The sequence below is a fragment of the Pristiophorus japonicus genome, chromosome 2 (genome assembly GCF_044704955.1).
Source record: "Pristiophorus japonicus isolate sPriJap1 chromosome 2, sPriJap1.hap1, whole genome shotgun sequence".
NCBI lineage: Eukaryota > Metazoa > Chordata > Chondrichthyes > Pristiophoridae > Pristiophorus > Pristiophorus japonicus.
This window is the reverse complement of record NC_091978.1, coordinates 220,506,053-220,528,511: the sequence shown is the minus strand read 5'-3', so window position 1 is coordinate 220,528,511 and position 22,459 is coordinate 220,506,053. Positions and strand designations below refer to the sequence as shown.

Here is a 22,459-nt window from a genome sequence, read left to right as displayed (position 1 = left end):
TAACCCTGTAATTATTTCTGCTGTCAATATACTGAGACAAATTTAGAACCTGTTTTAAAAACCAACAGGCCTGTTGTTTTATGAAGAAAAATACTTCTGGGCCTGTACTTGGAATCATAGAAATTTACGGCACAGAAGGAGGCCATTCGGCCCATCGTGTCTGTGCCGGCCAAAAATGAGCTATCCAGTCTAATCCCACTTTCCAGCTCTTGGTCCGTAGCCCTGTAAGTTAAGGCACTTCAAGTGCATATTGAAGTACTTCTTAAATGCAATGAGGATTTCTGCCTCTGCCACCCTTTCAGGCAGTGAGTTCCAGACTCCCACCACCCTCTGGGTGAGAAAGGTTCTCCTCAACTCGCCTCTAACCCTTCTACCAATTACTTTAATTCTATGCCCCCTGATTATTGACCTCTCTGCTAAGGGAAATAGGTCCTTCCTATCCACTATATCTAGGCCTTTCATCATTTTATACACCTCAATTAAGTCTCCCCTCAGCCTCCTCTGTTCCAAAGAAAACCCCAGCCTATCCAATCTTTCCTCATGGCTAAAGTTCTTCAATCCTGGCAATATCCTCGTAAACCTCCTCTGTACCTTCACAAGGAAGCAGAACAGTAGTTCTGTTTGCGCCTGGGAAAAAGAACTATGAGTAAAAAAAAATGCTAATGGCTATGAATTTGCGGTTGGTATGATGGCAAACTGTCAAGTACGCCGTCATATCGCCTTTGAAACTGACCGCAAATTTGGGATTTACTGCTACGCTAAATCCCAAACTTACTATCTGTCAAGTTATGACTACACAGAGACTTCATTCCATCTTTCACCTCCTAATAGGAATCAACATGCCCAGCTACTCCGAAGTAATTACGCTGAAAAATGTTAAGTTTTGTGAAAACAGACGCGGGAAGTCTGTTGCACAGCATAAGGGGACCAGATGAGAAAATTGGAATAACAAAAGTTCTTGTCAATTATATGTAACAGCAGAGTGCACAGTGCTGAGGCTTATAATAACATTGGGGAAGATTTGTCCTGAACAGCAAAATCATAAATGTATTTATAAATGCATTTATGATTTTGCTACACATATTGAACAGAACAAATCTTCCCACAAAATTAGTTAACAGTTTTAGCTTTTAACAAGTCAGGAGAGATCTGTAACAAGACAATGCCATAATGGGAAATTTGTTTCAATAGTTTATTAAATTGAAGTGTTTATAAGTACACTGAATAAAGCATTAAATGAGTGGTTTGTAATTTTTTTTAATGATCAGTGTATAATATAATGAGAGACTTATATTGCCAGTGTGTATTACAAGAGATTTGTAACAACTGATGTTTGTGAACTTTTCACAGTGATTATATTTGTGAAGGTTTAATTTCCATTCTTATCCCATATGAGTGAATCTCTCCTTCAGTTAAAGGAGAGGGCCACTGTGCACTCTGCAGGCCCTTTGGTGGCCACCATTGGGCCACTAGAGATGCGCTCGACTAGGCCAATGGTCCTGCATCCAAAAGGGAATGCCAGGCTGCATGATGGTGGACCGGTTGAGGTGAGGACCACCATTGTCGGGCCGACCGAAGTGTTGGCACAAAAATAAAATGCCGGCCCGGGGCGCACATGGCCTCCCCTTTAAGGGGCAACCCGGGTGGATGTCAGCGCCTTGCGAAACTGGCGCTGACATCGGCCGGCGCTAGCTTCGTGGCCCGCAGGGCAATTTCCTCTGTGGACCGCAAAACGTTCGCCACACACAGCGACGACGTTATCGGTGGGCGTGTGCCGGCCCGGGGCGCAGCGCTACCAGCAAGTCACCCCCAAATTCTCAAGGGCAATTTCGCCCAAGGTGCTGCCGCCGCTCCTATTTTGGCCCCTATATTTTTCCAACAATCTGAGGATATCTATGCCCATTTCTCCACAGCATTGTTCATGCTACTTCATAGAAACATTGAAAATCGATGCAGGAGTAGACCATTTGGCCCTTCGAGCCTGCACCACCATTCAATCTGATCATGGCTGATCATGCAACTTCAGTACCCCATTCCTGCTTTCTCTCCATAGCCCTTGATACCTTTAGCCATAAGGTTTGGGACAGCATCAAACAAGAAATTAGGGATGTGTGCAATAAAGATACTGCAGTTATCATGGACGACTTTAATCTACACATAGATTGGGCTAACCAAACTGGTAGCAATGCGGTGGAGGAGGATTTCCTGGAGTGTATTAGGGATGGTTTTCGAGACTAATATGTTGAGGAACCAACTAGAGGGCTGGTCATTCTAGACTGCGTGATATGTAATGAGAAAGGATTAATTAGTAATCTTGTTGTGCGAGGCCCCTTGGGGAAGAGTGACCATAATATGGTAGAATTCTTTATTAAGATGGAGAGTGACACAGTTAATTCAGAGACTAGGGTCCTGAAGTTAAGGAAAGGTAACGTCGATGGTATGAGACGTGAATTGGCTAGAATAGACTGGCGAGTGATACTTAAAGGGTTGACGGTGGATAGGTAATGGCAAACATTTAAAGATCACATGGATGAACTTCAACAATTGTACATCCCTATCTGGAGCAAAAATAAAACGGGGAAGGTGGCTCAACCGTGGCTAACAAGGGAAATTAAGGATAGTGTTAAATCCAAGGAAGAGGCATATAAATTGGCCACAAAAAGCAGCAAGCCTGAGGACTGGGAGAATTTTGTAATGCAGCAGAGGAGATCAAAGGGTTTAATTGGGAGGAGGAAAATAGGGTATGAGAGGAAGCTTGCTGGGAACATAAAAACTGACTGCAAAAGCTTCTATAGATATGTGAAAAGTAAAAGATTAGTGAAAACAATCATAAGTTCCTTGCAGTCAGATTCAGGTGAATTTATAATGGGGAACAAAGAAATGGCGGACTAGTTTAACAAATACTTTGGTTCTGTCTTCACGAAGGAAGACATAAATAACCTTCCGGAAATACTAGGGAACCGAGGGTCTAGTGAGAATGAGGAACTGAAGGAAATCCTTATGAGGCGGGAAATTGTGTTAGGGAAATTGATGGGATTGAAGACCGATAAATCCCCAGGGCCTGATAGTCTGCATCCCAGAGTCCTTAAGGAGGTAGCCCTAGAAATAGTGGATGCATTGGTGATCATTTTCCAACAGTCTATCGACTCTGGATCGGTTTCTATGGACTGGAGAGTAGCTAATGTAACACCACATTTTAAGAAAGGAGGGAGAGAGAAAACGGGTAATTATAGACCGGTTAGCCTGACATCAGTAATGGGGAAAATGTTGGAATCAATTATTAAAGATGAAATAGCAGCACATTTGGAAAGCAGAATAGGTCCAAGTCAGCATGGATTTATGAAAGGGAAATCCTGCTTGACAAATCTTCTAGAATTTTTTGAGGACGTAACTGGCAGAGTGGACAAGGGAGAACCAGTGGATGTGGTGTATTTAGACTTTTACAAAAGTCTTTTGGCAAGCTCCCACACAAGAGATTAGTGTGCAAAATTAAAGCACATGGTATTGGAGATAATGTACTGATGTGGATAGAGAACTGGTTGGCAGACAGGAAGCAGAGAGTCAGGATAAACGGGTCCTTTTCAGAATGGCAGGCAGTGACTAGTGGGGTGCTGGGATCCCAGTTATTTACAATATACATTAATGATTTGGATGAGGGAATTGAGTGTAATATCTCCAAGTTTTCAGATGACACTAAGCTGGGTGGCGGTGTGAGCTGTGAGGAGGATGCTAAAAGGCTGCAGGGTGACTTGGACAGGTTAGATGAGTGGGCAAACACCTGGCAGATGCAGTATAATGTGGATAAATGTGAGGTTATCCACTTTGGTGGCAAAAACACGAAGGCAGAATATTATCTGAATGGTGGCAGATTAGGAAAAAGGGAGTTGAAGCGAGACCTGGGTGTCATGGGACATCAGTCATTGACAGTTGGCATGCAGGTACAGCAGGCGGTGAAGAAGGCAAATGGTATGTTGGCCTTCATAGCTAGGAGATTGGAGTATAGGAGCAGGGAGGTCTTACTGCAGTTGTACAGGGCCGTATTGAGGCCTCACCTGGAATATTGTGTTCAGTTTTGGTCTCCTAATCTGAGGAAGGACGTTCTTGCTATTGAGGGAGTGCGGCCAAGCTTCACCAGACTGATTCCTGGGATGGCAGGACTGACATATGAGGAGAGACTTGATTGACTGGGCCTGTATTCACTGGAGTTTAGAAGGCTGAGAGGGGATCTCATAGAAACATATAAAATTCTGATGGGACCGGACAGGTTAGATGCAGGAAGAATGTTCCCGATGTTGGGGAAGTCCAGAACCAGGGGACATCGTCTAAGGATAAGGGGTAAGCCATTTAGAACTGAGATGAGGAGAAACTTCTTCACTGAGAGTGGTTAACCTGTGGAATTCCCTACTGCAGAGAGTTGTAGATGCCAGTTCATTGGATATATTCAAAGGGAGTTAGATATGGCCCTTACGGCTAAAGGGATCAAGGGGTATGGAGAGAAAGCAGGGAAAGGGATACTGAGGTGAATGATCAGCCATGATCTTATTGAATGGTGGTGCAGATTCGAAGGGCCGAATGGCCCACTCTTGCACCTATTTTTTATGTTTCTATGTAAGGGCCACATCTAACTCCCTTTTGACTATATCTAGCGAACTGGCCTGAACAACTTTCTATAGCAGAGAATGCCACAGGTTCACAACTCTGAGTGAAGAAGTTTCTCCTCATCTCAATCCTAAATGGCTTACCCCTTATCCTTAGACTGTGACCCTTGGTTCTGGACTTCCCCAACATCAGGAAAATTCATCCTGCATCTAACCTGATCGATCCCGTCAGAATTTTATATGTTTCTATGAAAACCCCTCTCATTCTTCTAAATTCCATTGAATATAAGCCCAGTCGATCCAGTCTTTCTTCATATGTCAGTCCTGCCATCCCAGGAATCAGTCTGGTGAACCTTTGCTGCACTCCCTCAATAGTAAGAATGTCTTTACTCAGATTAGGAGACCAAAACTGTACACAATATTCAAGGTGTGGCTCACCAAGGCCCTGTACAACTGCAGCAAGACCTCCCTGCTCCTATACTCAAATCCTCTCGCTATGAAGGCCAATATGCCATTTGCCACCTTCACTGCCTGCTGTACCTGCATGCCAACTTTCAATGACTGATGTACCATGACACCCAAGTCTCATTGCACCTCCCCTTTTCCTAATCAGTCACCATTCAGATAATATTCTGCCTGCCTGTTTTTGCTACCAAAGTGGATAACCATACATTTATCTACATTATACTGCATCTGCCATGCATTTGCCCACTCACCTAACCTGTCCAAGTCACCCTGCAGCCTCTTAGCGTTTTCCTCACACTTACACTGTCACCCAGCTTAGTGTCATCTGCAAACTTGGAGATATTACATTCAATTCCTTTGTCTAAATCGTTAATGTATATTGTATATAGCTGGGGTCCCAGCACTGAACCTTGCGGCACCCCACTAGTCACTGCCTGTCATTCTGAAAAGGACCCGTTTATTCCTACTCTTTGCTCCCTGTTTTCCAACCAGTTCTCAATCCACGTCAATACATTACCCCAATACCATGTGCTTTAATTTTGCACACTAATCTCTTGTGTGGGACCTTGTCAAAAGACTTTTGTAAAAGTCTAAATACACCACATCCACTGGTTCCCCCTTGTCCACTCTGCTAGTTACATCCTCAAAAAATTCTGATTGAACAAGTGTTCCTTTTACCAAAGAGTTACATTAACTAGTTCGGGAATTTGTGCTTTAGTGCTCCAAGAGGGAAGTGGAGCGCTAAATCAAGCGGTATCTCTTCCCTTATAGCACTAAAGTGAGTGAGAGGGCTGGTAGGGGCAGAGCGCTGCACAATGTTCCGTGCGGCGCTGCAACCTGTATAGGCTTCTTCCCTCGCTTAAAGGGAAGGGCCAATCTTGGTTTTAATCAATCCTTATACTATCTCTGTGGGGCCATGCGAACTGCGCTCTGTGCATAACTGCCCCAAGCACTCTAAGAGGAATTGCAGGGCAAAGGAATTGCAGAGTCAAAACAATTCAGGAGGCACCAGAATGGACAGATAAATAAATGTTGCCCCACCTGACCAGCATTGCCTTTAAATATCGCTCTCCCGCCGGCCAGCCGAGGTGATAACGCCTCCTGCAGCTGCCGTTGTTGACGTTCGGCAATGCAGCAGGAGGCGGGAGTGACTATCACATCTGGGACGGTAACAGTGCACTGCACACTGGATGACGTCACGATCTCCAGGGCACAAGGAAGTGAGGCGGTAAGTGTTAAGGCCAGCACAAAACTGCCAGGGAAGTTCGCGAGCATTAGTGATTTTGGTCAGTAACCCCTTAACGCCCCATTACTGGTGCTAACGGGTGGCGCAAACCAGGCCAATTTATCCCCATTTATGTTTATAGTCAAGGGTGACCTGTTGTGTGAGAGAGGTGTGAAGAAAATGCGGGGTTAAAAAATAAAAAAGTAAAATAAAATATATTTTTACTGAAGAGCTTTTTAGGATTTTTATTCCCTTGCTGGATAGTCCCCAGTATTTTCCTCTGTGTGCTAGTTTAACAGATGTCCATGTTTACTGATTTGTGAAAACTAACAAGAGAAAACTATCACAGTGTCTTTGCATGGTTTCCACATATTTTACATGAATTCTAAAGGTTGGTCTACAGATGGAATCTGCTACCCCAAAAAGTCCACCAATAGCCACTCTGTGCATCAGGATGATTATGACAATTTTTTCCCAAGTTAATTCTTTGCATTAAAATGACATGGACCAAAGTATAGAATTGACCCAGGCTTCCGTTGTGGAAAAAAACAGATGGGGTCGGTTACATGCTTCACTTCAACCTATTGGATTGCCTGGCCATAGATCCAGGAAAACGTCCCCAAAAAAACTTAATCTATAAAAAGGGAAAAAAAAAGTTCCATATTTTAGTTTATTTACATATTCACCAGTTATGTATTTTTTTAAAGTAAATTTCACTGTTACAGCCCTTCTGAGTTTTAAGCCATTTCCCAAAATGAACCAAATGTAGATCTCTGTGGGAGTCATGTACTTTAAAATGAACTTGAAAGTAGAATTAATTTGCATAAGTATGTTTTATAATCTTTTTAAAAAAAAAACTCATATTAAATGCAGAAAACTTAATTTATATACTACAGAAAACTGGAGCAATGAAATATCAGAAAACTTACTTTATGTCCTCTCAGCCCACTCCCCAAAGCGTACTGTTTACTGCTCTCTAGATATCGTATTTGAATGCTGTAAACTTTATATCTGTAATATACCACCAACACATATGGCTTATCGGGGAGTCCTTTGGAACTATCTCTCACCAGGAAAGCACCATTCTAAGTGAAGAGAAAACAAGCTGTAATTGAATCAGCAAGCAACTACATAAACACAATGTAGACCTCTGATTTAGTTATTTAACAAATACTTTATTTTATAAATACAGTGGTTAGAAATTGGTCTTTTGGTGATAGCGGTATTTTTTCAGCATTTTTCGCCAAAAATACTGTTTAAAAATTCCGCTGTTTTTTAAAGGCCTAAAATTGGCAAAAAAAATGAACCCGGCGGTGAAAATCAGCGTTGCAAGAGGATTCACGGTGGAAACCATGGTCCTCGCCAACTTTAGTTCAAGGACGATTACCACTAAAAAGACAGGCCCTGGGGGAGGGGGAGAAAACACAAAAAAAATTTGCAAAAAATCAAAAATCACAAGACACTTATCTAGCGAATCGCTGGAAAAGAATTAAAAAATAAAAACTTTAACTTACATTTTTTGCAGGTCTTCATACTTACCGCTGTTTCTGGGGCTGCAATGCAGGCTTTTCCCTGGCGTTTTTTTTCACCCAGAATACGGGTGCGCCAAACAGCCAATTTAAAGCGATATCGCTTTTTTTCGTCTTGCACTTTACCGCTTTTCAGCGGTATTTCAAAACTGCCAGTGCACAACTTTGGCCAATTTAAGTGAACACCTTTTTCCATCAAAAATGGCGAAATATCACCGAAAAAACGGGTGCCACGCTGGCCAATTTCTAGCCATGTGCATATAAATGATTTTCACAATGGAATATGGTTCTTGCAAAAATACAAATGCAGCATCATACTGGATGAACATATGAGAACGTTCTAAAGCTTCTGAAAATTACTTTAGATTTGGGACGATATTTAATTTTAATAAGAAAGTGTTATGTATATGTCAAGTATTTTCAGCAAAATGACTCCATTTGAATTACTTTGTAAATATAATAGAATTGATTACCTTATTGTTTATCCTTAAAGCCTCCTCTGCTTCATATCGGTCATAGGCACCAATGTACCATATGTTTCCTTCTAAATCCTGAAATATTTTTAGAATGTAAATAATGGGAAATAATTTGAGCAATGAGGTGCAGCTTTCCAAAGGACTGTTTTGTGTGCCTGTGTTCTCACTTAGCAGCAAGATTTGGACAGTGAATAGTCCTGAGCATCTTGTCATCCTGCTTGCAAATGCTCCAGTGGAAACAAACTTTCTAATATATTAAGAGCTGAAAATTGAGGTTGGATTCACCATATATTCACCTTTTTGCTTCTATAAATCAACCAAATTATATACTCCAACTTTGCACCGGTATAAACCAGAGCAACCACATGAAGAGGTTGCATACCAGTGCAAGTTTGAAGACACACACAGGCATGCTGCTGGTGGACTTGTGACCAAATTCCTTTTCCCGAATGCTTCATTCTGCTCCTCTGCTGGCTGCTGCATTGTTCTGTATCAGTAAATATTTCATTTAATTAAAATGAACACATCAAGAAAGACTGGATCAACTGGGCTTGTATTCACTGGAGTTCAGAAGAATGAGAGGAGATCTCATAGAAACGTTTAAAATTCTGACGGGTTTAGACAGGTTAGATGCAGGAAGAATGTTCCCGATGTTGGGGAAGTCCAGAACCAGGGGTCACAGTCTAAGGATAAGGGGTAAGCCATTTAGGACCGAGATGAGGAGAAACTTCTTCACCCAGAGAGTGGTGAACCTGTGGAATTCTCTACCACAGAAAGTTGTTGAGGCCAATTCACTAAATATATTCAAAAAGGAGTTAAATGTAGTCCTTACTACTAGGGGGATCAAGGGGTATGGCGAGAAAGCAGGAATGGGGTACTGAAGTTGCATGTTTAGCCACAAACTCATTGAATGGCGGTGCAGGCTCGAAGGGCCGAATGGCCTACTCTTGCACCTATTTTCTATGTTTCTATGTTTCTATGTGACTTTTTCCCTCCTCCTCTCTGGAAGGCCTCAATTTGTGTTGGGTTTGGTCACATCGGAACGCCAGCCCCACAGTGTTTCATCCAGTTCCATTCTTTATTTCTGAACCTACTTAGCAAATACTGGGCTAGCGTTTGACTATGGAGGGTACAACTCGATCCTCTCCTCACCCCACGATACACACATACAATGCGACATGGGACACCAGATAGCGATGGTTACTGCAAGCCCGAGGTGACCTATCCCCTGCACGCCTCCTGCCTCAGCAGCACTGAAGTGAATTGCACCAGCTCTACTTCTGCCCTGGCTGAGACCAGCACAGACTAGGGATTGAACCTACCTACTCTGTATGAGTCAGTGCCTTACCAGTTGGTGAATTTACTCTCTGGTCATTGAAGGAGCCATCAGCTAATTATTATAGAAAGAAAACATTTCTGTCTACACACTGCAGAGCAAATTTGACAAAATCATGTTCTTGGCAGCGAGCCTTGCCCACCAGGAGCATCTGCAAGGAAACCGTGTGTGTGCTTCCTACCTTGTCCTTCCATCAATTAATTTCACATGCAGGTATATTTAATTGCTAAACTCAGACTGCAGCATCAGCTTTTTACACACACAATGGCCCGGAATTTGTGGTCAGCGGCAAAGCAAAGGCATCCACTGCTATCCCCGAAGTAAAGTTCGCACAAAAATCTCATGATCTCTGTGTCGTGAAGTTCGGGTTTTCCGACGTGTAATTCAAATCAACATAGACTAGTGGGAATTCCATAAAGCGATCTGCTGTGATGTCAACAGACTGTCTAAGCAGCCAATCAAAAGACAGAATTCTCACAGATGACGAACATGGAAGTGAGTAAGCTGTTAAAATTCTAAGGGGGAGAAATTAACCTGGTTTACGCCTCCCATTAGCACCTGCAGGTGGCGGTAATGGGGCACTAAAGGGTTACTGACCATGCGCGGCAATATCAACGACGCCTGCAAACTTCCCTAATGGTATTAGAACATAAGAACATAAGAATTAGGAACAGGAATAGGCCATCTAGCCCCTCGAGCCTGCTCCGCCAATCAGCAAGATCATGGCTGATCTGGCCGTGGACTCAGCTCCACTTACCCACCCGCTCCCCGTAACCCTTAATTCCCTTATTGGTTAAAAATCTATCTATCTGTTACTTGAATACATTCAATGAGCTAGCCTCAACTGCTTCCTTGGGCAGAGAATTCCACAGATTCACAACCCTCTGGGAGAAGAAATTCCTTCTCAACTCGGTTTTAAATTGGCTCCCCCGTATTTTGAGGCTGTGCCCCCTAGTTCTAGTCTCCCCGACCAGTGGAAACAACCTCTCCGCCTCTATCTTGTCTATCACTTTCATTATTTTAAATGTTTTTATAAGATCAACCCTCATCCTGCTGAACGCCAACGAGTAAAGACCCAGTCTACTCAATCTATCATCATAAGGTAACCCCCTCATCTCCGGAATCAGCCTAGTGAATCGTCTCTGTACCCCCTCCAAAGCCAGTATATCCTTCCTTAAGTAAGGTGACCAAAACTGCACGCAGTACTCCAGGTGCGGCCTCACCAATATCCTATACAGTTGCAGCAGGATCTCCCTGCTTTTGTACTCCATCCCTCTCGCAATGTAGGCCAACATTCCATTTGCCTTCCTGATTACCTGCTGCACCTGCAAACTAACTTCTTGGGATTCATGCACAAGGACCCCCAGGTCCCTCTGCACCGCAGCATGTTGTAATTTCTCCCCATTCAAATAATATTCCCTTTTACTGTTTTTTTTCCCAAGGTGGATGACCTCACATTTTCCTACATTGTATTCCATCTGCCAAACCTTAGCCCATTCGCTTAACCTATCCAAATCTCTTTGCAGCCTCTCTGTGTCCTCTACACAACAGTGCTGGTGCTAACAATTAGCGCCTCGCTCTCGTGCCCTGGAGATTGTGATGTCATGTGATGCGCAACACCGCGTGACCGCCCTGGATGCAATATTCGCTCCTGCTCCCTGCAGCGTTGCCGGGCGTCAACAACGGCAGCTGCAGGAGGCATTTTCAACTCGGTTGGCCGCTTGGGGAGCACAAGTGCCATAGCCCAACACAGACAGCAGTAATAATCAGTCACCCCAGCATTGGCCTTTCCCTTTAAGGGAGGGAAGGAACCTGTACAGACGACAACGCTGCACGGAATATTGTGCACCGCTCTGCCGATACCGCCCCATCACTTCCTTTAGTGCTCTCTTCCCTCTTGGAGTGCTAAAGCAGAAGTTCCCATCAGCTGTAAATCTTTTTCGCCTGGTAATACTTTTGTACTCCCGCAAAAGTTAGCGCCCCAGACGGGGAGCGATGCAATTTCTACCATAACTTTATTAAAATGTGAGAGAGAGCAAAACAAAGATAGGGGCACTCACATGGGGAAAAAGAAAATCTGAAATGAAGATAAAACAAATTTCTTAATTTAAATTTTTATTAAAATGGATAAATTTGATACTGCACAAAATTAAAAAATAGTTTTTCAGGGCCATAATCTTTGTTTAGCAGTCAATACACTGTTAAAACCCCAGTTACACCTAATCACTTTGGGTCTGACTTTTAATTACCGCGGAAGAGTCAAAGTTTCTCTGATTTGATAAATTTTCCCTGATTGCTGCCTCTGTGGGGGGTGAGGTAGGGGGGAAGGGGGGGGTCGTGGGTGGGGGTTGGTGAGGGAGTGCACAGCACAGCCTGTGCAGGAGCAGTGAACGACAGACCGCAACTTCAGGATTTCTGTATTAGACGGTGCATGTGCTAAATCCTGAAGTTATAATCTGTTTCAGAAGAGAAACTATGGTGAACGCTGCCAGTTTGCCATCATCAGGACAGCAGATTCCAGGCCATTGTATTAGCTGCTGTATTGTACTTAGGAGTACAAATCATAAACAGATATAAAAATAAACAGATTGCACTTATTGCTAGATGTAATTAATAAATTGATTGAAATATTGTACTATACCTTTGCAGCAGAACTGGGAAAATGTTTTGGGTTTTGTAGATCAGGACAAGACTGAAGTTTTGGTTTCCTGGAATTATCTTGCAATAGTTTTACTATTAATCATGAGAAGTTAAAGGTTGTGACACTGATATGAACCATGTAAGTTAATATTATTTAAATCAAATTAATTCTCATTTTTGCAGTGGATTTATGTTTAACATTAATTTGATAATCATAGAAGGAACTCCACAAAGCAGGTTCCATAAGCCTTACGTCTAAATATAAGTTACAAAATCTACATAGGATCCAATAAACAGTAAATAATTAATCATTGACAAATGCAGATAAATACCTGGCATCTGTGATGTTTGATGCAAAGAGCTAGCATAGAAAAAAGAAGTATTATAACTGAGGAAAAAGTGAGAGACCATTTACATAATTTGCATCAATTATCAGTTCCACTATGTACATAAGAACATAAGAAATAGGAGCGGGAGTAGGCCATTTGGCCCCTCGAGTCTGCTCCGCCATTTAATAAGATCATGGACCCTGCCTGCTCCCCATAACCCTTCATTCCCTTATCGTTAAAAATCTGTCTATCTCCACCTTAAATATATTCAATGACCCAGCCTCCACAGTTCTCTGGGGCCGAGAATTCCACAGATTTATGACCCTCTGAGAGAAGAAACTCCTCCTCACCTCAGTTCTAAAAGGGTGACCCTTTATTCTTAAACTATGCCCCCTAGTTCTAGATTCCCCCACGAGGAGAAACATCCTCTCTGCATCTACCTTGTCAAGCCCCCTCAGTATCTTATATGTTTCAATAAGATCACCTCTCATTCTTCTAAACTTCAATGAGTATAGGCCCAACCTGGTCAACCTTTCTTCATACGTCAACCCCTTCATCTCAGGAATCATGAACCTTCTCTGAACTGCCTCCAATGCAAGTATATCACTCCTTAAATAAGGAGACCAAAACTGTACGCAGTATCTAATACTCTGTACAGTTGTAGCAGGAATTCTCTGCTTTTATACTCCATCCTCCTTGCAATAAAGGCCAGCATTCCATTTGCCTTCCTGATTACTTGCTGTACCTGCATACTAACTTTTTGTGTTTCATGCACAAGGACCCCCAGGTCCCTCTGTACTGCAGCATTTTGTAATCTCTCTCCATTTAAATAATAATTTGCTTTTTTATTTTTCCTGCAAAAGTGGATAACCTCACACTTTCCCATATTATACTCCATCTGCCAAATATTTGCCCACTCACTTAGCCTGTCTATATACCTTCGCAGATTCTTTGTGTCCTCCTCACAACTGGCTTTCCCACCCATCTTTGTATCATCAGCAAACTTGGCTACAATTCGCTCAGTCCCTTCATTCAAGTCATTAATATAGATTGTAAATCGTTAAGGCTCCATCACCGATCCCTGTGGTACCCCACTAGTTACCGTTTGCCAACTGGAAAATGACCCATTTATCCCTACTTTCTGTTTTCTGTTAGTTAGCCAATCCTCTGTCCATGCTAATATATTACTCTCAACCCCGTGAACTTTTATCTTGTGCAGTAACCTTTTATGTGGCATCTTATCGAATGCCTTCTGGAAATACAAATACACCACATCCACTGGTTCCCCCTCATCCACCCTGCTCGTTACATTCTCAAAGAACTCCAGCAAATTTCTCAAATATGATTTCCAGTTCATAAAACCATGCTGACTCTGCTGGACTGCATTATGATTTTCCAAATGTCCTGCTACTGCTTCCTTAATAATGGACTCCAGCATTTTCCCAATGACAGATGTTAGGCTAACTGGTCTATAGTTTCCTGCTTTTTGCCTCCCTCCTTTTTGAAGCATTACATTTGCTATAAATCCAACTCATTGTTTAATTATGTGGCAGATAATGCTGAAATGAGGATCAGATATTAATTGGAGCAGCTAACATTATCATTCATAATTTGCTGTCAAAATAACGGTAAGGCTAGTGGCACTTGCCGTTATTTAAGCACAAATGGTACAGAAACTTCAGGTGAAGGGTAGATGCAGGCTTCAACTCAACTATCCAAAAATTGCTGACCGAGTTGAGCTGCTCCACCATCAGCTTTGCAAAGTGATATCTCACTGTCTGGCTTACCATTGAAATGTATTGAATGGCATGAAGTTGCTGTATTTATGTAGTAGATACGAACTAAGCTCGCCTTGTTCATTTCCGTCTAAGTGTTCTTTTAACGATGTGATAAGTGTTAATTACAGAGAGACAACGGCTATAGGAACTGAAAATTAACTATTACAGATCTGGCGTCCCATTCCTTCAGGTTTTAATGATTTTTTTACTTTTCCTTTTTGCCACTATTTTTTTCTTAATCATATCTTTCTTTCCTTCTCTTTATTTCTCTTTCTGTACCTGACTTGAATTCAACCACTTTAATGTACACTTCCTTCTCGGTCGTTGCGCTGTTAATTTCACAATCCTTCAATCTAATTGGTTAAGGAGATAACTTGTTGGTTGCCCTTTTTGATCAGGTCCCAGATGTCCTGTTTCCCCTTGCTGTGATGATATTAGCTTGCACTCTCAGCACTCCTGGCTCCACAGGAACATTTTTGTTACATTTTTTAAAAAACGTACTTTTTGTTGGCGGTCGCAGGAGCCGACTGATTTTATCTGCCCGGGATGCCTAAAGTAAAAAGGCCTCCACGAATTTAGTAGTCAGACCAATGCCTACACAGATTGGGCGCAGGCTGTCCTACTACTAAATTGGTATGCTTTGCACCTCTTTCTGTACCTGACCAGAAAAACAGACATACCAATTACTACCCTAAATTGACAAAACACCATACTTGTCAGAAACAGAGTAGCTTTAAAAATGTTAGTTGTACCTTGCTGGTGATGGGCTTTTAAAGATGAGTCCAGGCGGTAATGACTGGTGCTGTCTCACTGGTGGAATAGTGTCAGGTGCACATCGGAAATTAGGACCTAGAGAAGAAAATTTTAAACTAATAGATGTCTTAAGAATTGTGAGCATTACATCTGTAATTTGTTCAATGAATGCCTGTATTTAGTGTTTTATTACTCGAGTTCCAAGCTGCTTTGCATGTTGTATGACATGAGGTAAAGGACAAATGCACACTGCAATGATTTTTATTTTGGGGACTTTTATTTTCAAAATCATTTCTCTCCTCTTGATCCATGTACCGTTCTTCAGCTAAAAATGAGGCAGATGGCAGACATCTTCCAGTTCTATGCCCATCCTGTTCTATGCAAGTCTTTCTTTATTTTTCTTTTATAGCCAGCTACTGGCATTAAGCTGAATGTAGCGCAGTATTCAAATTCTGCTTTTTTCTCGGTTGAAAGGTGCCTTGCCTTTATTTACCATTTAATTTTAGCACTTTGGGGTTGAACAGGAACTAGCTATTTCTGAAATCACAGCTGTAAACACACACCCCAATATTCATGGCCCAGCCTATCTGTTATAGCACTTGTGTATCAATTTTATTTCTCTGCAATTTCACCACTGTCTTTTTCTGAGCCTGTTGAACAGTTCCACGGCCACCAATCACATTATTAATGTGTGAGTATTGACAATGGTGCCAATAGGCTATGTGACTAAGAGGGCATCACAGCTGAGCCTGACTCTGTGCTCACCCAAAATGCATAGTAATTCTTGTTTGCAAAGTTGATAAGTTTTTCAATTCTCTTGGAGGCCACTAGGTGTCGCAATTCACAACACATTCTCTGTTTCCGAACTAAAAATAGCAATAATCTAATTTTAGGTTAGGTGTGATAAATGAGGGAGTACTTTATAACTTTTGTAAATTCATATATGTGTGGTAATAAAGCTCACACAGAAGCATGCTCCCATCAGTCTCTGTACAGCATATAGCTGCATTCGGGTTCATTCTATATGCTAGCTATGTGAAAGGTCCATTAAACCATAGGAAGTGACAAATAAGAGAATCTTCACTGCTGATGAACTGCTATTCATTTGTTTAGTATCACAGATAAATACATCATATAGTTTTCTTATATAAATGGTGCATTGTTGAAACAATGTGCCGCTCCTATATGATACTGGTACCAATGGTGTTTATTATACCATGGGTGCTGTATTTCAGCATTACTGATGTCACATTACACATTAGTTTTGTCTGTAGGCCAAAAATAATACTAAAATAAATAACGTATCAATTCATTCTGTTTTTAAAACCAAACACTGTGCTTGTGAACTATTCAATCTGTATCTGGCATTTCCATTTGTTTAAAATGAATGACCAGAAAATCATGGGTTGGGCTCCTATGATTTCCCTGTGGGGTTGAATCACCCTTTTGTTTCACACGCAGGTATTCATCAGCTTGTGGTTTGGAGGAAATTTAAATCTTAATTGAAACCTTCATGAAGTATCCTTGGTATATCAGTGCATACGATTTAATTTAGCTTCTTCAACACATCCTAGAAAAATATTATTGAAAAACTCTGATCTTTAATAATCATCTTGTGTAGTGTGTACATCTATTTATATTGTTATAGAAGGATGTATTGTTGTGATTTTTTAAAAATAAAAACTTTGCCAAATGTATTGCATACATTTTCCAAAAACGCACTTGTGTTATTTTTCTTTGCAATGTACCTACCATTCCTTGGTATAATTGCCTGTTGGGAAAAAGGAAGAGGCAATAATATTGAAGTGTAAGCATTCATCTAACAAATCTTTAAACCTTTATTTTCAATTAAGTGCAGATATTAAAAGAAATAAGGGGCGAAATTGCTCCCCTCTTTAGGCGGTAATGTGGCGTTAAGACCTTTCCGACCGGGGATAGGTGGATGGTCCTACCCATCCAAAATTACCTCCGGGTCAGGGGTGGCGGAAACCCGCTGCGCCCCGCGTTCCTGCCCCATCGGGCATGCGCCGACCCCTTACTACCCAGTCGCGACCCCTTTCCGCCCCGCGACGGAAATTGGTCCGCAGAAACGGAAGCGCCGCCGCCGCTCGGTGCCCCCGACAGCTTTTCCTGGTGGGAAGTTGTGAGTGGCTGGGCGGCGTGTCCGCCCTTAAAGGGGAGGGCGCACCGTTGTGGCCGCCATTTTATTTTAATTGTCGGCCTACTCTGAAATCGGCCCGACAATGACGGCCACGGGTTCGGCTGGGCCGCCAACAGGCAGCCCGGCGCCCCCACTTGGGTGCTCAGCACGGCGCTGATGCCACCACCTGCCTTTTGCCCTGCTCCCCACTCACTTCCGCCCCTCTGCTGCCCTAAATACCGCCCCGATGTTTTTCAAAATTTAAAGAGGCCAATTTCGATCTATTCTCCGCCCCATCAATTCAGGCGGATAATATTCAGTTGATTCGAATTATCCACCCCAAACTTGGTGGAGGGCAATTTTGGCTCCATAAAACCTACACATAAAACCTACTGCTTTTATTAAGTTCAACCAGCAACTCTACAGTAAAATTGATGAAAACAAACAGCTATGTTTTCCTGGCAAAGTTGCTTTGCAAAATTGTGAGAAAATGAAAGATTTCTATGAACTGTATACAGACCTCATTTTGTTTGTTCTTCCATAATCTGAAAGGAAAATAAAAGTTAACTGACACGAAAAAGAATTGTAATTGTTATCGTGCTACAGTAGCATTCAATTTCAATCATAATACCAGCTGACTATCGAAGTAGAGTATTTGATTTAACTCACCCCATGTTATTTTCAAGCTGTGTTATTGACGGCGTGTTTATGGAATGCAAGAGTTTGTCAGGTGCTGAGGAACAATGTGTGTGGCTTGGTCCAGGAGGAAGTCGTTTGAATTCTTTGGGTAAACTCTTAGGAGGTCTAGAATTTCACAAAAAATAAACACTGAAAAATAAATCACTAACAGTGACAGGATGTTTTATCATAATGTCTGGGCCCTGGTAACTTGTAAACTGAATATGGAATTGAAAGGAAATGTTATTTCTAAAGGAACATTCAAATTGGTGGAACGAACAAACTGCTTTTGTTTTCAGAACATCTAGAATATTAGCATGGAAATCAAAGCATTATACTCTTTCTCACACACGATACTGCTTCGCAGTTGGCGATCCACCATTGCGAAGTTTCTTTCTCAACATTGATGCTTCCAAGACAGGTTTACAAATCTCAAAACGAGCACGTGACTTCCGCCAAGTGAATAACTCAGCCTGACCCATAGTGATAACGGTGAGAAGTGTGTACGATAACTCCAAAGATATACAGCTAATTTCTGATAGATGGTGCCGGGTCTTTAAACATTTTTAAGGAAGTTTTGAATGTACCTACAACTTTTTCAATTTCATCAATTGACTGTAGGAGCCCGGGTGAAGAGGTAATATAAGTTGGCAACCAGTAACTAGTGGGATGCAGCAGCGATCAGTGCTGGGACCCCAACTATTTACAATCTATATTAACGACTTGGAAGAAGGGACTGAGTGTAACGTAGCTGTTGTAGGAGGTAGGCACCTTTAGAATATACCAGAATACTAGGCATTAGGCACCTGCTAGATATATCTAAACGCATATAAGTTTAAAGTGGCCACACATAAAATGGCTGCCCAGGCATGATGGGAAATCAGGTAGTCAAGCTGTGAACTGTTGAATGTTCAATGACCGAGCAATAACCCTGTGAGGCCCACTATAGGAATGCCTTGGATGCAGGATAAGAATAATGAGGAGAGAACCCATCTCCCGTATTCAAGGCCATAAACCAATTAATTCCCCAGGAAGAAAGAGATAAGAGAACCCATCTCCTGTAAACAAGGTTAGAAACCAATTATTTCTCCAAGAAGAAAGAACTAGTGAGAGAACCTATATCAATCAGCCCAAGCTGACAAAAGATGAACACATGGTTCCTGAGACATAAGGGGAATTCTATTGGGTTAAAAGAACCTATATGTAATCTATAATCGTTGTGATTGGCTTGTGTCCAGCCGTGATGGGCTGTGTAGCTGTAGTAAACTGTTTTGTAACTGTTGTGAAACATATAAAAGTGCATGTAACCCTTTGTTCTGTGGAGAGAAACCTGGATACGGTCCTGAGTTTTTCCTCCCCGCTGAGCGTTATAAAAGCTGCATCAGCATTGGAACCGACTCTGAGTGTTGAGTGATTCTTCTAAGAAAACACTAACGCTAACAGTAGCCAAGTTTGCTGTTAATACAAAGATGGGAGGAAAAGCAATGTGTGAGGAGGACACAAAAAATCTGCAAAAGGACATAGACAGGCTAAGTGAGTGGCCAAAGATTTGGCAGATGGAGTAAAATGTTGGAAAGTGTGAGGTCATGCACTTTGGCAGAAAAAAATCAAAGAGCCAGTTATTATTTAAATGGAGAAAGATTGCAAAGTGCCGCAGTACAGCGGGATCTGGGGGTACTTGTGCATGAAACAACAAAGGATAGTATGCAGGTACAGCAAGTGATCAGGAAGGCCAATGGAATCTTGGCCTTGATTGCAAAGGGGATGGAGTATAAAAGCAGGGAAGTCTTGCTACAGCTATACAGGGTATTGGTGAGGCCACACCTGGAATACTGTGTGGCAGTTTTGGTTTCCATATTTACGAAAGGATATACTTGCTTTGGAGTCAGTTCAGAGAAGGTTCATTAGGTTGATTCTGGAGATGTGGATTTGACTTATGAGGAAAGGTTGAGTAGGTTGGGCCTCTACTCATTGGAATTCAGAAGAATGAGAGGTGATCTTATCGAAACATATAAGATTATGAGGGGACTTGACAAGGTGGATGCAGAGAGGATGTTTCCACTGATGGGGGAGACTAGAACTAGAGGGCATGATCTTAGACTAAAGGGCCACCCATTTAAAACTGAGATGAAGAGAAATTTCTTCTCTCAGAGGGTTGTAAATCTGTGGAATTTGCTCCCTCAGAGAGCTGTGGAAGCTGGGACATTGTATAAATTTAAGACAGAAATAGACAGTTTCTTAAACGATAAGGGGATAAGGGTTATGGGGAGCGGGCGGGGAAGTGGAGCTGAGTCCATGATCAAATCAGCCATGATCTTATTGAATGTCGGAGCAGGCTCGAGGGGCCGTATGGCCTACTCCTGTTCCTATTTCTTATGTTCTTATGTAATATGAGGCACACTGTTTTTACTCAAAAATTGAGAAAAATCGTATGACTTAAAAGGTGGTCCATTGTCAGAGACGAGCTCTGCGGGAAGTCCAGATTGGACAATCAAATACCGTAATATGTCAATCGTTGCCGTTGAATTTGTTGATGACATTAGAACCACTCTGAACCATTTAAAATGAGAATTCAAAATAGGTAATAATGTCCATATTTTCAGCTTGGTGAAATCAATATGAATTTTCTACCATGGTTTTGTTGGCCATTGCCCAGTACTAGTTTCCACCAGGTTTGCAGGTAAGGTGATCTGTCAGGCTTGACACTCATGAACAGCATCTTCTACGTTGCTATCTAAGGAAGACTACACATATGCATTCTAGCTGATCCTTTCATTCTGACTATACCTAGATAACTGATTTGCAATTCCTGGATCATAAAGTTTTGGAATTTATGTGGAATAACAAGAGAGTCCACAAAACAAACACCTTTGTTCAATCGACAATTCATCTGTATGTCTAATGTTTAATCACAGTTCTGTTGGCACAGCTCCATCATCAGGCCAGTCATTCAGCATCTCGTACATAACAGGGGATAGCTGTTGCATTACGTCTGTCACTGACCATGAGGGGGAGTGAGCTTAGCTGCTCAGTAAACAATTTTGTGATGGTCAAATCTTCATGAATATATGAATCTGATACAGGTAGATGGGCCAAAAAAAATCTGCACTGCCATTTAATTTTGATGGTTTAAACTGATAAGTTGACAATTGAATAGCCCTCCTTTGAACTCTCACTGAAGCTAAAACAGGCATTCCTTGGTTCTGCGAATATGACAGCTAAAGGCTTATGATCAGTACAAAACAAAACAATGTCTGAGTAGGTAGGTATGATTTTTTTTCACTTCAAATATAATTGCAAGAGCTTCACGTTCGATCTGTGAATGATTGGTCTTGGAAGAAGTTAGGGTATGGGAGGCGAATTATATTGTTTCGTCACAACTGTCAGGGTGCGCTCAAGTTCCAGCATCCAATTGGATGCATCAACAGATAAAATCAGCGGCAAATGAAGATCATACTGTCCCAATAGTGGTGCATGTGCTATTAAAGTCTTACGAAGAAGTCCACTCAACGGGTTTGTGACCGTCATCATGTTTGGAACTGGTAATAATTGATTAGACCCAGAAATGACTGCAACTCTTGCACATTAGTTGGAGCAGGTACAGAAGTCATCTCTTCAACTTTCTTCTTTGCTGGTTGAATACCAAACCTCGTAACAATAAAAGAAAAATAGTCTACAAAGTCTTGTAACAGGGAGCAATTGAACTACTTTCATGTAAATGCTTGAAAACTGCTTTGAGATTTTGCAGATGTTCTTGCTCTGATCTTCCAGTAACCAGGAGATAGAAACATAGAAACATAGAAAATAGGTGCAGGAGTAGGCCATTCGGCCCTTTGAGCCTGCACCACCATTCAATATGATCATGGCTGATCATTCCCTCAGTACCCCTTTCCTGCTTTCTCTCCATACCTCTTGATCCCTTTAGCCATAAGGTCCATATTTAACTCCCTCTTGAATATATCAAATGAACTGGCATCAACAACTCTCTGCGGCAGAGAATTCCACAGGTTAACAACTCTCTGAGTGAAGAAGTTTCTCCTCATCTCAGTCCTAAATGGCCTACCCCTTATCCTAAGACTATGTCCCCTGGTTCTGGACTTCCCCAACATCGGGAACATTCTTCCCGCATCTAACCTATCCAGTCCCGTCAGAATCTTATATGTTTCTATGAGATCCCCTCTCATCCTTCTAAACTCCAGTGTATAAAGGCCCAGTTGATCCAGTCTCTCCTAATATGTCAGTCCAGCCATCCCCGGAATCAGTTTGGTGAATCTTCGCTGCACTCCCTCAATAGCAAGAACGTCCTTCCTCAGATTAGGAGACCAAAACTGAACACAATATTCCAGGTGAGACCTCACCAAGGCCCTGTACAACTGCAGTAAGAACTCCCTGCTCTTCTACTCAAATCTCCTATACTCAAATCCCCTAGAGGTTCAAAGTTGGTGGTGTCTTCTTCAGATTGTTCGTAGCTGTTGGTGAACCGCAATTTGATTTGGTCCAAGTGTTTTCTGC

General features: G+C 42.0%; 1 protein-coding gene across 1 annotated transcript in view; it reads right to left on the bottom strand.

Moving 5' to 3' along the window:
* LOC139233167 (cytokine-dependent hematopoietic cell linker-like) overlaps positions 1–22,459 on the bottom strand; it is a 190,060-nt gene that overhangs the window by 4,504 nt on the left and 163,097 nt on the right. The window contains exons 12-19 of the mRNA XM_070863766.1: positions 17,939–18,073; positions 17,790–17,814; positions 16,882–16,900; positions 15,129–15,225; positions 12,602–12,630; positions 12,271–12,362; positions 8,291–8,368; positions 7,218–7,373 (exon numbers count right to left, since the gene is read on the bottom strand). Of these exons, the coding sequence (XP_070719867.1) occupies positions 7,218–7,373; positions 8,291–8,368; positions 12,271–12,362; positions 12,602–12,630; positions 15,129–15,225; positions 16,882–16,900; positions 17,790–17,814; positions 17,939–18,073 (631 nt within the window). The remainder of the gene's footprint in view (positions 1–7,217; positions 7,374–8,290; positions 8,369–12,270; positions 12,363–12,601; positions 12,631–15,128; positions 15,226–16,881; positions 16,901–17,789; positions 17,815–17,938; positions 18,074–22,459) is intronic.